Raw genomic sequence first — 16,402 nt, 5'->3', positions numbered from 1 at the left:
GGATCCCAACAACACCTCACTCGTTCTGTTTCCAACTCATTGACTCGGTTCCTCTTCTCTTCCTCCATTCAGCACCACAACGACAACACAGTTAAGGATCAAACACAGACACCGAAGCCACAATCTCTCCACGATGACTACAATAAACAAAGCCAAACGGAACAACAACAAGAAGACGACAAAGAAACGGGTGAGGTTGGTGGACCGAAAGGACCTGAGCCTACGAGGTATGGCGATTGGGAACGCAATGGTCGATGCTCTGATTTTTGAATGTTTTGATTCAATTTACCAATACCATAGTCCATAGTTTAATGAAATTTTAAGTGATAAATTGTGTATTTCTGATTCAATTTTTTAAGATTAACTTAATTGTCTGCATATATATGCAATTGAGGTTGGTTGAAGTGGATGGAACAGATCAATTTGTTGCTCATATGATCTCTACAAATGTATTAGTGGATCGATAAGGTCTATCATATATCACTTGATTCAATGGTGGAAATAGAGTTGTGCATGCCACAATAGTATAAGCTGTTTTTGAAGATATTTTGGGGAACTTATTAAAATAAGTTGAAAACAACTTATTTATATGTCAATGTCATATTCGACGGTTTCTTATTAAAATAGGGACTGATGTGCAATGATAGTATGTGTAATTGGATTTGAATATGCTTGTGTGAGTGAAGGATGGTGATGATGGATAGTGAGTATAAGAGAAGTTGTATTGGAAGTTTCTTATAAATAGAGGAAAAGGTTCAGTATGTATTTTAGTATGGCTTTCATGCTGAGGGTTCATTTTCTCTTGGGTGATTATCATACTGGTCTTAAGTGCTGACTTCATATTGATATTACTTATTAGTCAACCATGTGTTTACAGTGTTATTAGAAGTCACGTTACCGCCATTTATCACTATGGTTTTGACAATCTTATGCTCCACTGGTCACGACTTACACTGCATGATTGCTTGCTTGTTTTGTGTGTATATATCACTATGGTTTTGCCAATCTATGAGCCGCAGGTCCTGAGTCCTGACTTCCGCTGCTTGATTGCTTTGTTTGTTTTGTGTGTATACGATGACTGATCATGTTCTTAAACTAAAAACTCCATAATGTTAATGATTCAGCTTCTTTACTGATCAAAATAAATTTACCAGCTAATCAACTTATTTATCTGAGGCAGCTTTGCTCCGTATGCAAGGTAGTTAAAATCGCGGAATTGTACAATGTACAATTCCACAATTCTAGGCAAAACGAGCTGACACGTTTGTAGACTCGATTCCATAGTGACTCGGTTGAAAATGTGATTTCATGGCCAAGTTCAGAACATGGAATCAGGAAAAATGAGTGGAATTGCAAGTTAAGGAATAAGGATGTCAAAGTTTTTCTTTTTTTAAAAAAACTGGCTCAAACTATAGTCCCAACTTGGGAGACCAGTAAGAGAAGGTTATATATGTCTTCTTCTCTGTTCTCTTCCCGTTGCAACTGTTCGAAAACAGGGTTACAGAATGTCACAGTCTCACAGAAAGAAGCCTCCGTCTCCGGCAACACCAGTGAACAACCTTCAAACAGGACCAGCTGGAAACTGAATGGTTCTGCTAGTTAATTTTCCCCATCCAATGGTTGTGTTCTTACTTCACTTAGTCTTTTTGATTCCTTTTATGATTGTGTTTTGTTAGTGTTTATGCAGACGCCCTAAATATTATTGGTAGTGTTCAACGTGGGTTGTCTTATATGTATATAGCATTATGCAAGCTTGGAATAAGTTTTTTTCTTTGTTCTGTTTGGGGCTTTTAGGTTATGAATCACAGTTGATGATTTCAATTAGAAATAGGTTAATACTCAAGTAATTCGTCCATTTGAAGGTGTAGCATCTCTATTGTAGAATTATATTTCACAAGATGGTGTTTTCTTATTTGTGCTTTCTCTTCATGGGTTGTATTATTACATGGTCGGAATAGAAGAAATTCGTGCATTCAACAAAATTCTCAAATATTCTAACAGAGAATACAAGTTTCAAATTTGTGGTTGTGTTGAGAAGCAGTGAAGCACACATAGTGATCAATCAGAAAATTAATAACTAATATTTGAACAAATTTAGAATTTATTGAATCATGATAAAATGATAAAAAGCAGTTATGTTAATTATCACTTATACATTTAAAAACATGATAATTATTTTGTTTGTTAAATCAAATGTATTCTCCGCACACAACTGCATTGACTAATTCACTCAGGATAATTGAGATTTGGGTTGACTTTTTTCAACAAATGATTTTTCATATGCATTTGTTGAAGATCGAACCCAAGATCAAATGTTTTTTTTATTGGTTTAACTACACATTTGGTCTCTTACGTTTATTTTAGGTTTCAATTTGGTCCCTTACGTTTAAAAAGTATCAATTTGGTCTCTTATGTTTATTTTAAGTTTCAAGTTAGTCATTTCCATTAGTTTTGTCACTAACACCGTTTGAGCAGTATACGTGTCAGTGTGTCCAAGTGCCACGTGTCTGTCCACATATGCAAATTGGCTATGTGACAAAATTGACGGAAAGGAATAACTTGAAACCTAAAATAAACGTAAGGGACCAAATTGATACTTTTTAAACGTAATGGACCAAATTGAAACATAAAATAAACGTAAGGGATCAAATGTACAGTTAAACATTTTTTATTTTATCAAAGACCTAATTGTTAAAAGGTCTAAGTATCCACCGTTTATGTTAGATACTATATATCGGTAAAACATGATAATTTTATTTCACCAAACTTTATTTATTTTTGGCTTAAATATGCAAAAGGTCCCTGCACTTACGGGTCATTTGAGTTTTAGTCCCTGCATTTCAAAATCCTTTCATTTTGCCACTGCACTATCATTTTACTTTAAAAATGGTCCCCGAACCCATTTTTTGTTGAAGTGGCACATTTTTTTATGATGTGTCAATTTTATTTTACTTTTAAAAAATTACTTATTTAAGGGTATTTTGATCGATTCACTGTAAAATTAAATGAGTCATCAACTCTAAAGTCCAGTCAACAGTGACAGATCAGCAAAAATGTGTCATTTCAACAAAAAAAAAAGGTCTGTGGGACCATTTTTAAAGTAAAATGAAAATGCAGTGGCAAAATGAAATGTTTTTAAAATGCAGGGACTAAAACTCAAATGACTCGTAAGTGCAGGGATCTTTTGCATATTTAACCCTTTATTTTTATAATATTAATTAAGTAGTTCTCAGTGCGGATTTAAAACCTATACTATATATAAAGAGATAGATGGGTTTTGACGTGAAATTTTCATAATACCATCAATACCCTTGATTTTTTTTAGTAGTAACAAAAATCTTTTATTAACAAACTCACCAAAACATAAGATACATTTTTTAAGCAGTAAAACTATTTTATTAACAAACTCATCATAACATAAGATATATCTTTTTTTTTGGGACATAAGTTAGACACAAACAGGCGCGGAACGCACTTGCGTGGCCCGCTAGTATAAAATAAAGTATGCACAAAAAAAAAATATAAAATAAAGTTTGTTAAATTTAAAGAATTTTGTATAATTCAAGGTCATGATTTAAAAGAGAAGAAAAATTGGATATTTTTTATTTTTACTTTTTTTTTACACATTTTATTTTTACTTAAATTTGATGTTTTGATTTGTAAAATTTAAATGAAATAATATTTAAAATAACCTAATCAATTCAAAAGTTATGATTATTTTTTTAATAGATAGATTATGTTGGTATGAAAATTGATGTATGGACTTATAATTAAAACAATAAAAATCTTCAAGCGAAAAAAAAAAATCTTCATTATAAAAAAAAACAATAAAAATCTTAAAGATTAAAATTGCTTAAAGTAAGATAAAAAAAAAAAAAAAAACCATAAAATATATGTATATGGGATTCTCTCCTAAACTTCCTTAGCAAGACAATTTAATATATGGGATCCTTCTTCTAATCTAATCCCAAACATCCATCCTTTTAAAGAACTCCACCGCTCTGCCCTAAGCTGGAGTCGTACTGAACTCAATTAGCCGGAAAACGCATCCGGAGTTGCTCGTCATAGGAAGAAACTCCACCACAAACAGAAACTAAATTCAGGTTTTCCCTTTATTCTCTCATTAACTAAAAATTTTCCGTATTTTCTTTCCGTTGCGCCCCGCAAGGTTGCGATTTCCGCCGGCGATAAAATAACTAACTACCTCCCACACAATTGGGCCGACCGCACCAGATCTTCACTTTTGCACCGCGATTCACAACATAACTAACTACCTCCAACAATATAGTAGCTTAATTTTGGATCTTTTCCTGTGATTTTTCGCTAGATACAAATCAATATTATATATAGTAGTTTTGAACAATTGTTCTTCCTAGGAATTGAACTCGGTTCTTCTGATTCGTCCCCGGGGAACTCATTAACCACTTGACCCCAATCACTTGATTAATTGTATTAGGTAATGGTTAATCTTGATTTTCGTTTATAACTATTTTCTTAAATCTTAGGCTGTTTTTGGTTTGGGTGAGGATAGGTGGTTGGAGACTTAGATTAGCCATGAAATATTGAGATTTGAGAGTCAATCTTATTAGCATTAAACCGAAGGGAGATGTGTTTTTGTGATTGGATAGATTATATTCTCCACAGAAACATACCCGCACTTTAAGATTGTGATCAATGCATTCAACAATGTCTGCTGCCACTGGTAGAATAGCGCTGCAGCTTCAGTTTCATGATACTAAGATTTTCATTGATTATGCCCTGGTGGCTGTAGAACAAAAAGGCTATACTTTTGTATAGTTTAGTTATTCACGTTGGGCTAATTAACTTGTGTCTCATTTAAAATAACTTAACATGAATAACACTCCAACAAAAAACACTTGAGAGTTAGCTCCGGAAACTCCAACTACACTATATTTTCGGGGATAAACAGAAGGAAGATGCATTGATTATAATTTTTCATTAAAATCTATGTCAAAAGATTTTCTGAGGTTCGTTTGATCCAACGTCAGCCTTGTATTTCCTTCCAAAGATTAGCAGTGATGAAATATTCTCAAATATTGATTTCTTCATTTGTCCGTTTTTAGTTTGAAAGGAAATATATTTTTGTTTTTTGATGTTTTCCCATGATAAATGAACACCTCTTGACTTTTCTATGATGCATATAGTAAAATTTATGTTATTTGGGGTTGTATTTCAAAGTGGCCCAAATATATGGTATTGATAGCTGCCGTGTCACTTGCAGTGCCCATGATAGCTCTTTTGAGGCACGTCTTCAGTACCTATACTGTACATTTTGCAATATTGACAACAATGAATAAAATTATATATGTAAATCCTGTGACCAATTTGAATTTGAGACTGTGTAACAATAGGGGATGTTTAATTTTACAACACAATACAATGTAAAATCCATTCTGTTGGTCACCTCTTTTGCGCAAGTATGCAACCAATTTTCTCCCTTTCCCCTGAAATCAGTATCCCTTTGTATGGTTAATTTATGAATTATGAGCATACAATTTTTAGGGATAAAATCCTCTACAATACAATTTAGTAGTCTGCAGTTTTGCACTAATAAAGCTATTGCCTGTAAAGTAGAAGCTGCTAATTTTTACTTTTATTCCTCATTTCCTCATGTTTTCTTGCAGGAGTTTCTCGTAGCAGAAGCCATGTCTACATCATATCTTCCTGCCACAACAGATTCGATTGCTCAAGCATTGGAGGCCAAAAACCCTTCTGATGCGATTTCCATTCTTTATCGCGTTCTTGATGATCCATCTTCTTCACCAGAAGCTCTGCGTATGAAAGAGCAAGCCATCACAAACCTTACTGAGCTTCTCAGGCAAGAGAACAGGGGAGAGGATCTGCGCAGCCTTCTCACTTCGTTGAGGCCCTTTTTCTCCTTGATTCCCAAGGCAAAAACTGCCAAGATTGTAAGGGGAATAATTGACTCGGTTGCTAAAATACCAGGGACATCTGATCTACAAATTTCACTCTGTAAAGAAATGGTGCAGTGGACTCGTGCTGAAAAGCGTACTTTTCTGAGGCAGCGAATTGAGGCAAGGCTTGCAGCACTTCTAATGGAAACTAAGGAGTATTCAGAAGCCTTGACTCTTCTTTCTGGGTTGGTCAAAGAGGTTAGGAGATTAGATGACAAGCTTCTTCTTGTAGACATCGACTTGCTGGAAAGCAAACTGCACTTCTCATTAAGAAACCTTCCAAAGGCAAAAGCTGCCCTCACAGCGGCAAGAACAGCTGCAAATGCTATTTACGTGCCTCCTGCTCAACAAGGTGCCATAGATCTACAGAGTGGAATCCTTCATGCTGAGGAGAAGGATTACAAAACTGCATACAGCTATTTCTTTGAAGCCTTTGAATCTTTCAATGCTCTTGAAGACCCCAAGGCTATTTTCAGCCTGAAATATATGTTGCTGTGTAAGATCATGGTCAATCAAGCTGATGATGTTGGTGGAATTATTTCCTCTAAAGCGGGCTTGCAATATCTTGGACCTGACTTGGATGCTATGAAAGCTGTTGCTGATGCCTATTCTAAGCGATCCTTGAAGTTATTTGAAACTGCTTTGCAGGACTACAAGGCACAGTTGGAGGAAGACCCAATTGTCCACAGGCACCTTTCATCCTTGTATGATACCCTTCTGGAGCAGAATCTTTGTAGATTGATCGAGCCATTCTCAAGAGTTGAGATTGCACATATTGCTGAGCTTATTGAGCTTCCCATTGAGCACGTTGAGCGGAAGATGTCTCAGATGATTTTGGACAAGAAGTTTGCTGGGACATTGGATCAAGGTGCTGGATGCCTCATCATATTCGAAGATCCCAAGACTGATGCGATATATCCTGCAACTTTAGAGACGATTTCCAATGTTGGAAAAGTTGTCGACAGTCTTTATGTTAGGTCTGCCAAGATCATGGCATGAACTCTCTAGTTATTTAACTCCATTGCCACATTACCTCTTGCTGTTTTCGTTTTCATGCTGACTAGTATATCATTTGTTTAGTTTCTTTTGTTAAACTCTAAAAACCTTTTTTGGTGGTGTTGAGTTGAATGTTTAAATTGGCTTATGCAGTTGTGCAATGTTACAAAGGATTACGAATTAGGTGTTATCTTTGGTTTAGATGGGATAAATGGCAAGGGGAATATCATTTTTTAAAAAAATAAGTTTATTATTTTTTAAATTTAATTTTTATTATTTGTTAAAATTCTTTAAAAAAATTATTAAAAAAAGAATAATAAAGTTTTAAGTTTTTTTTTTAAATTATTATTTTTTGGCAGTAAAAAAAACATTAATAATAAAGTTTTAAGAATTTTTTTTACAAAAAAAGATTTATTTTTTTTTAAAAAATAATATTAACTGACATGGATTTTTAAAAATAACTATAAATTAAATGTATTTCCACGTGTGCATGCCATGTCAGCAAAGATGCATAGTCAGATGCACAATCGTCCATTTAGGGGGCAAAATGAGAGAATTTGCACATTGCAAGGGGGAAAACAGAAAAAAATTCTCGAACGAAAAATCCCTAATTTTGCAGGGGTAAATAGGCATTTACCCTATTTTTTATTATTATTTGCTACTCCTTTATAAGAAAGAAAGGACTTTTTTTTTTATATTTAGTTGGTTTGGAAAGTAAGAATAAAGAAATGTTTTCTTTATCATAAAAAAAATGTTTTCTTAATGACAAAAAATCCCTAAATAATAGATGAGAAGGCTTCAATCTCATCATAACACTATTTTATTTTTGACGAAATCATAACACTAGTTATTGTATTTATTTATAGATATATTATTTTTACATCAAAATTTTGATCTTAAATACGATATATCTTTTGATGCAAAGGACTTAAAAATTAATTGTAAATACAATTTATATATTTTAAGCTCATAAAAATTACTAATAAACCTTGTTTGTTTCCCACATCGCCCTTTGATTTGTGTCCCCATCAAGTTACATCACAGGACAAACTCTTATAATATTTTGCAAGTTTTAAGGCGTGTGGAAGGCCACTAGGGTGATATATCATATTGTAGAAAGTTAGGCATTGCGTGATGATATAAGAGGGGAAAAAAGTTAAGTTATTAAACAAATAATGCAAAGGTAGCTATAGTTACCTTTAAAACTTTGAGAAAGTGAGGGTTAACCTGCTTTCTTAACACGACCCATAGAGCATGAACATATGTTGCCAACCTTTTGCTTTGGGACGGTGCTTGTCCCAATCAAACTCCATTACTTTAACAAAATCTTCCACCTTAAGAAACCCACTTTTAATTGCTCAAAACGCCCTCCTTTATTTGCATATAGCACCCTCTCCCTCTTATTTTGTTTTTTGTCCATTCCATTGTTGCTTATTGGGTAAGTCACATCAATACATGTTAGAAAAACTCAATTCTCACACACAAAAAAATCATAAAGTATGTCATATCTCACCTTACAAGTCGATCATAGAAGGATAAGTTACGACCAATATAATATTTTTTTAATATAATATCAGAGTTTATCGTTCAAATCACCTGACATTCATATTTACGCATAGCCTAAAATATTAGTCCAAAAACATTGTGGGTGAGTACATATATTGAAAAAAACAATCTAACGATTTAGTTTATTTACAACTTATATTTACGCACCAAATCTAACGGTGTTGTACGTGAAGAGATGTATTCAGAAAACCTAAGTTAAGACCTATATCGGAATTGGATCGGTAATTATGTTGTTATCGAGTTCTAGACCATTCGATTTTGATCAAACATTCAAGATTTTATCTCAGAATTCTATATTAAACTAAAATAAAATTATCTTAAGATCTGAAACGTTTAATCTCGATCAGACGATTTTAAATTACTGACTGCACCCACTGAATGCATTTTCGACCGCACTAAATCCAATTCCACTTATATCAAATAATGAGTTACAAAAAATATAAATAAAAAACCTAATAAGGCAAATGAAATGCCTTTGCTTTTCTTAAAGTAAAAGTTAATTCCTACGGTCTTGTTGGGTTTGGAATTTTGGACAGCATCTAATTGGATGGTTGCTATATATGTCAATAATTGGCACAAACACCTGCCTAATATGTCTTGGTTCATCTCTTCGTTGATTTGTAGTCAAGAATGTGAGGTTTTGCATGATTGAGATTGTGACTGCCAACAATGGTAAACATGCTTTTATTTAATTTAAATTTGCAAATGTCACCAAATGCTTCGTTAACTATTCTTTTATGTATCGACATGCTTTATGTCCATATATAAAAAAAAAAAAACAAAGAAAGAAAGTTATAAGCTCGTGTGGTTACTTTTGTGAGTTGTATTCTACTATATAGTATTCTTTACGTACGGATTGAAATTTAGCAAGAGTTTCAATCAATTATAGTATATTTGACCCTCTAGGGCAGCCTTAGTTAAATAACTTTTTTTCTTTGATATGGGCAGCCTTAACTTTTAAGTAATAAGTTTTTATATTATGAAAATATACATTATATTATGCATGCTCTTTGGAGACTTATGGAATTGATCTTAAATATAAAACTATGTGTCCAATAAAAATAAGGAATGTGACAAACTACACAAGTGGTAAACTATATGGAAACTCGAGAAATATTTAATTGGGCACAAATCTAAGAGAAAAATATTTAAGCGTACATTTACAAATAAAAAAAAGTTAAACAAAAATAATATTGTCACATCATTTAGTTATTTTAACTTTAATTTTTTTTGTTCATATATGTACCCAATTATTTTTTTATATGTTTTGAGTTTGGGTCCAAATAAGTACACTTACTATTTTGGCTTAAATGCAGTTTTGGCCCCCCAAGTTTCACAATTGCTTGATTTTGGTCCCCCACATTTTAATTGCTTGATTTTAACCCCTTATATTTCACAATTGCTTGATTTCAGCCCTTCAAGTTTCAATTGCTCGATTTTGGCCCCAAAGTTTACCCCATTTTGCATTTGATAGCCCCCCGTTGAATATTTTGATTAAAAATTGGTTATGTGGCATTTTAAAATTAAATAAGTATTTAAAAATAAATAAATAAATTACAAATTGTTTTTTAAAAACTAAATTATATATTTTTTTTATTATATGTAGTTTGTAAAATAATTTTGTTATGTAAAAAAGTAAAAAAAAACATTTTATGAATTATTTTTTAAGAACTTTGTAAACTTTTTTTTAAATAAAAAATAATTATTAAACTTTTTATTAAAAAACAATTTTTAATACATTTTTATAAAAGCAAATATTATTATTTTTTAATTAAAACATATTTTTAATTTTTTTAAAATGTCACATAAGCAATTTATAGTCAAAAAAAGTCAACGGGGGACTAGCAAATGCAAAAAGGGGTAAACTTGGGGGGCCAAAATCAAGCAATTGAAACTTGGAGGGCTAAAATCAAGCAATTGTGAAACTTAGAGGGTTAAAATCAAGCAATTGAAATGTGGGGGGCCAAAATCAAGCAATTGTGAAACTTGAGGGGTCAAAACTGCATTTAAACCTACTATTTTCCATTTTTTCTCCATTTCCTTTTCTGCTCCATGTTTGGAAAAGAGTAGGTGAACTTGTGAACTTGAATTGGTGATTTTAATTTGTTTTCTCTTGGATTTTTTTTTTGAAGAAAAATGAAAATATTCCTTCACCACTAGGTCAAAACAAGCAATCGATAAATTCACAAATAATGACAAAGTCGTCATCGTTGCTACATAAAATAAGATGAATTAGTGGTGATTAAACTAACCAGCATATAGAGTAGTAGTACATTGTACCATTAATCCATGGGGCAATTGGAAATAAGTTTAGTGGGAGCGTAATTTCATTAATTAATAAATCATTTTTATGCTGACATCAAATTGAAGCTTAAAAAATCTTGTTGGATTTGGTTACTCTAGAATCAGCGGTCAGTAAAGTGGAAAAATAAAAGGTTATATAATAATCACTCATGATTAATCAATTATTGATTTATTTATCGATGGTTGATATTGCTCACTTTAATTTTTGTTCTAAATAGTATTCAGAGTTTGAGGAGGACTCATGGATCGGTGAAAATAATTCTCTTTGAATTAAAGTGGATGCCATAATCTAAGGTGGAGATGACACATGGAGGCGAGTGTACTTGCAGTTATGGGTACTCTATAACGTTCAAGTTAGTACATAAGCTCGTAGTGGATGAGAGAAGCTAGAATGAAATCTATCTTGTGAGTTTTATATAGACTAACAAATATGGTATTGGATCGGTGAATGTCACATTGAACTTTGACAGAACACTCTAAACTTATGACCACATTGTTGTAATCTTGGTGACAAAAGAGATATAAAACTCAAATCAAAGAATGAAAAAATCTTAGTTGCAATCTTGATTCATTAAAACCTTCTTTTGTAATGTTGGTTCTCTTAAGTCATCTAAACCTATTAAGTGTCCACTAACTTTTGCTCTACTAGATTTTGTTGTTGTTGAGACAATCTAGATTTCTTTTGCTCCACTACTAGTAAATTGTATGCCAACGAGACACATAGCATCACACTAACTTGATTAGTGCTTGGTAATGCTAGAGAGTAGAGACTAGATTTCTCTAAATCTATGGACTAGTTGATTTAAGTGCAAAAGTCAATATATTTTTTATATTTGCTAGTTATTGCACTTATGTGTGAAGAGTATATTCGATTTATTATTTTAAAAAGGTAAATAGCAAAATCAAATAAGATTTGAATTACTTGTATTATATTTTTTTCTAGTCAATTTTATAAATAAAATTGACTTTTTAAGTATATTAGTAATATATCTAATTTATATTACAAATTCAATACATAAATTATTCAATATTTTTGAAAGTCAATTTTATTTAATTTTTTCTAAAAGAATTCAATTTTATTTATAACAATGAGAGTATATTTTTTGTCAAAAAAAAACAATGAGAGTATATTTCACAAATTAAATGGGATGGGCCAGTTCACAACAGTTTATCGGTGTATTTGATGAAAAATTATCTACCACCCCGTAATTTCTCTTTTCGCACAGAAAAATTCGGAAAACGTAATCCAAATTCTTTTTAGTGTAAATTTCTGTAAAATTTACAATAGAAAAAAAAATTGGAATGTTTTTTCCGATTTTTTTTGCGTGCTACGGTGGTGAACAAGAAATATGATGGGTGGGTTGAAAATTTTTCGTATTTGATGTGCTAAAACAATAATAAAGAATTGAATAGGATATGAGACTATACAAATTATGACTTAAGGAACCGAACAAAAGTTAAAATTTTGGTCTCCATCAAATCACAAGATCCATTTTTTATTCTCTGCACAAATTATTATGTTTTATTTTTTCTATGTTAAATTTATTCGATATTTTAAACTTTATTCTATATTATTATGTGTTTTATATTGTTACGTCCTCCTTTTTCGAGCTATAGATCCTCGTTAAAAATTTACATTTGCAAATCAAACCTACCCTATAATTTCATAGTAGACCACAGATTCGGTAATAGATGGTTGATGTTGGTTTTGCAGGAAACTCCATGACCTAATCATGGTCAACTCGTAATTACACGTGACAAATAGGTCCATTTTGGTAATTTCAAATCGCAAACAAAATTTCTGACATATTTTAACCTCATGTGCCGCCCAATTTCCAAATTTTAATTATATTTTTCATTAAAAAAAATAAAAATAATGATCGCACGTACGACGTACGTGTGCATACACTTTCAAAATTCTATTTATACCCTTGAAGCTCCTAACCTCACTCCCTTTTCCCACTTTCTCTATTCTTCTTACTGCTTAAGTTTTCTCTCTTCTCTTCTCCGGCGACGTAATTTTATCAATCTCATCAAAGCGATGGCATCAACGGAATCAGATCTAGATGAGTTTCTTAATCTCGATTACGAACTTCGTTATCCAACTCTTGCTGATACTGAAGCATTTATGACCGGTGTTTGCTCCGCCGCTTTTCAAACTCTGTTACCGGTAACTAACTAACTCTTTCCTCCTCTTTTTCTCTTTCTTTTTTCTGAAACTGAAAATAATATATTGACACGTCATCAAATCATCTGGATGACGTGGCATCCTACCATGCAGTTTGCGCTTGCGCGGTTCGTCCATCCCACGCTTCTATCTATAACTGGAAATAACAACAACATACTTTCCGTGTTAAGATAAAAAAAAGTTACGACGATTTTACCTATTGATAAATTAAAAATAATTTATATGTGAGAGAAAGGAAAGTGTTGGAAATTTTGATGTACTATACTACTATGGTTAGAGGTTAAGAAAATTGTTTATGGACATATTGAGAGATAGTTAATAAGAGAAGAAGAAATGAAAAGGAAAAACAATGATTCTTATGTTGAAATGAAGACTTAACTGATCTCGTGAGAAAAGAGAGAAAGAAAGAGTTGGTGATGTGGACTGCTTTATATAAGTAAGTAGTAGTATTTGTGTGAGTGTGGGGTGTGAGTAGAAAGTAACTAGTGTGAACGCAAAGGCTTTGGGGTGTGGGCCTTTTTTTAATTTTGTTTTTGCTCTCTTTTGGAGTTGGGCCCAATCACCTTAGACATACTACAGTTCCACCACCCAGATTCTTGAGTTTTTTTATTTATAATAAAAATATTGTATTAATCAGTATATTATATTATTAGAGGCGGGAATTGAATCCTCTCTTTTTTTTTTTTTATCGTCAAGTAGTTTAGTGGTAAAATTTCATCTTTTAAAGATGAATATGGGTTTGTAGATGTATTGCAGATGTATCTAGATTTGAATCCTTTATTAGTAGTTTATTTGCAAAATTGTACACGTATTTATAATATGAATTATTTTATGTTTATAAATTTTAAATTATTAAAGTGTTGTTTTTTAGAGTCAATTAAGTGTTATTATAATTTATAAACATTCATGAAATAAATATAAAAAAAATGAAATTTTTACATAAGAACTTGGTATTATTTAAACATCACAATATTTTTAACAAACAATGTCACAACATTTTCTCTTGTATGTAGAGAAATTATTAATTTTGTCTCCTTCAAAAATAAAATCAAACAAACGCTCAGTGTTGTGCGAATATTTAAAATTAAAAAGTAGATAAACTTATTAGTTTTTGTTGTGTGAAAGTTTTACGTTTTAAAGGGAGTAACTCCATGGGTAATGATCATCTCCAATCCAATCATCGTGCTTTTTGTTTTACGTCAGATCTAATAGTTGAAAATCCATGAAAATAATAAATAATAGAAAGAGAGAGAAACCGAACATAAATCTATCAGTTAAGATGAAATTGAACATACCATAATGGAGAACTCACTGGAGAGGATCCAGATGATCCACACTCCATGAAGTTGCATGTACTCCCGCATTTTAGGATTTTAAGCTAATATTAGTATTCAAGATAATTACACATTGATAAAAGGTAGGCAGACAACAAACTGCGTCCTTGCATGATTGCCTGCTGTTTTTATTGTATTAAATAAACGCCATTCATACAAGTCTACGTGCCTACAATAATTGTGCATAATCTTTTTTATGAATAGAGTCCAATAGTGGAAACTTTTTTATGAATAAAGGTTGATTGACAACAACACTTTTCTAATAATAGTGACGATAATAAATTATAGATCAAATTTATTAATTATTCAATGAATTTAAAAAATAATATTTTGCTTATATTTAAAATCATAGAGAGTAATATTTATAATAGCCTTTAGGAGGAATTTAATTTAGAAAATGACTAAAATGTTGTGAAAATTCCAGTGCTTATGCAACCTTTCATGATTGAATTTCAGGATACAGTGACTTCATTTTCAACTTGTGGTGGATTAACAGACTCTCAAAATTTTACTGCCAAACATTCCACCATCACTGCTACTATTGATTCTCAATCATCAATTTATGGCACTGGTATGCTAATATTGTAGTATACTCATTATTTCCTACATCTCAATTAATCAATTTATATATATATATATGTAGTTTGACATTTTGAATTGAATGGACAGTTGGAAGCCCAGTTTCAGCTAATAAACCAAACAGCAGGGAGAATCATACCAAAGGGACTACAAGTGGTTCCTCTGATCCTTCTGATGAGGATGATGAATTAGGTCCTTGTGAACAAAGCACAAATCCACTTGATATCAAACGCCTTAGAAGGTAGTACAAATACAACACCTCAAGTCAATCACAAAATATATACTAACATTTTGTCTATTAAAGAAAGAAAAATGATATCAGTTATCATGCCATGTTTTCAGGAAGGTTTCTAATCGCGAGTCAGCCAGGAGGTCAAGGCAAAGAAAACATGCGCATTTGTCTGAACTTGAGTCTCAGGTAATTGATCCGTGTTTTGGAAATCGTCAGTTTAGTTTCTGAAATTGTAGGTTAGAGAAGTTGTTTAATTTCGGATATTATATTAGAAGTTTAATTTCAAGAGCAAATTCTTTCATTTCATTTGTTGATTAAGATGATGAAGCGATACTGATTCTCAAAATCTGTTTACTTGCGAAATGGATAATCTTAAGTAGTGAACGTTTTTTTTCTCGTTTGAATTTTGACTTCTTAGGTTGAAAAGCTGAAACTGGAAAATGCAACCCTATATAAGCAGTTTACAGATACTAGTCAACAATTTCACGAAGCTGATACTAATAATCGAGTGCTAAAATCAGATGTAGAAGCTTTGAGAGCTAAGGTATGTACGAGAAGCCATCTTCTTCTATATATAAGCATACAAAAATAAATATCAATTATACAAGAAATTAATTTACATATATTACTATATTAGGTGAAGTTAGCTGAAGATATGGTCACTAGGAGCTCTTTCACCACATCCTTAAACAATCAATTTTTTCACAATCAATATCAATCGAGCACACCACCACAACTCAACGCGACTAACATTCGTCGCATGCCACATGTCTCGCCAACCATCAATGTCCAGCAAGGAAATGGTGCCTCGTACGGTGGTGTTGCGGTTGGTGAACACAATTCTAATTTTGTTGGGTTTGGAAACTTGGACATGAGCAATTTCAATGACGCCGTCGACAATGGAGTCCTAAGCAATGCTTTGAGCTGTGTAACTATTTGGCCTTAAGGGTTTCACTTGATCACTACATCCAGCTTTATATTATGTCATGTCTTGTGTATTTGATTAGTAGATTAAGTTATTATCTTACTTAGGTTTCTCTTTAATTATTATGCTCATTAAGATAGTGTGTTCTCATGTTGCATTTCGTTTTGTATAAAAAGGACTTTATTACTTTGTGCATTTCTGATAGTATAATTCACTGCGAGAGAAATAACCTCTCACTTTATCATATGATTCAATATAATGGCATGAAACATTATATTTCCTTTTAAAATTAGAGTTTATGACAGCTGATCATATGTGATGCTCTGTTCTTAATCACTGTTT

At 32.1% G+C, this 16,402-nt stretch overlaps 2 protein-coding genes across 3 annotated transcripts; both read left to right on the top strand.

The window, feature by feature from the left end:
- The first annotated feature begins 3,921 nt into the window (after positions 1-3,921).
- LOC123897567 (26S proteasome non-ATPase regulatory subunit 11 homolog) lies at positions 3,922-7,080 on the top strand. Of its 2 annotated transcripts, none has more exons than XM_045948260.1 (2): positions 3,922-4,088; positions 5,641-7,080. In XM_045948260.1, the coding sequence occupies exon 2, from the start codon at positions 5,667-5,669 to the stop codon at positions 6,933-6,935; it is 1,269 nt and encodes a 422-aa protein (XP_045804216.1). In that variant the 5' UTR covers positions 3,922-4,088; positions 5,641-5,666; the 3' UTR covers positions 6,936-7,080. The 2 variants fall into 2 exon arrangements, with proteins under 2 accessions (XP_045804216.1, XP_045804217.1); XM_045948261.1 differs by lacking the exon at positions 3,922-4,088 and adding an exon at positions 5,216-5,264 and having other exon boundaries at positions 5,646-7,080.
- A 5,638-nt stretch (positions 7,081-12,718) lies between these two features.
- On the top strand, positions 12,719-16,314 carry LOC123899439 (bZIP transcription factor RISBZ4-like). Its single transcript, XM_045950565.1, has 6 exons — positions 12,719-12,972; positions 14,781-14,895; positions 14,994-15,144; positions 15,246-15,321; positions 15,554-15,679; positions 15,773-16,314. Exons 1-6 carry the CDS (start codon positions 12,844-12,846, stop codon positions 16,079-16,081), a joined length of 906 nt encoding a protein of 301 aa, XP_045806521.1. The 5' UTR covers positions 12,719-12,843; the 3' UTR covers positions 16,082-16,314.
- The last annotated feature ends 88 nt before the right edge of the window (positions 16,315-16,402 follow it).

The sequence above is a fragment of the Trifolium pratense genome, linkage group LG7 (assembly GCF_020283565.1).
Source record: "Trifolium pratense cultivar HEN17-A07 linkage group LG7, ARS_RC_1.1, whole genome shotgun sequence".
Lineage (NCBI taxonomy): Eukaryota > Viridiplantae > Streptophyta > Magnoliopsida > Fabales > Fabaceae > Trifolium > Trifolium pratense.
This window is presented reverse-complemented; position numbering and strand designations above follow the sequence as displayed.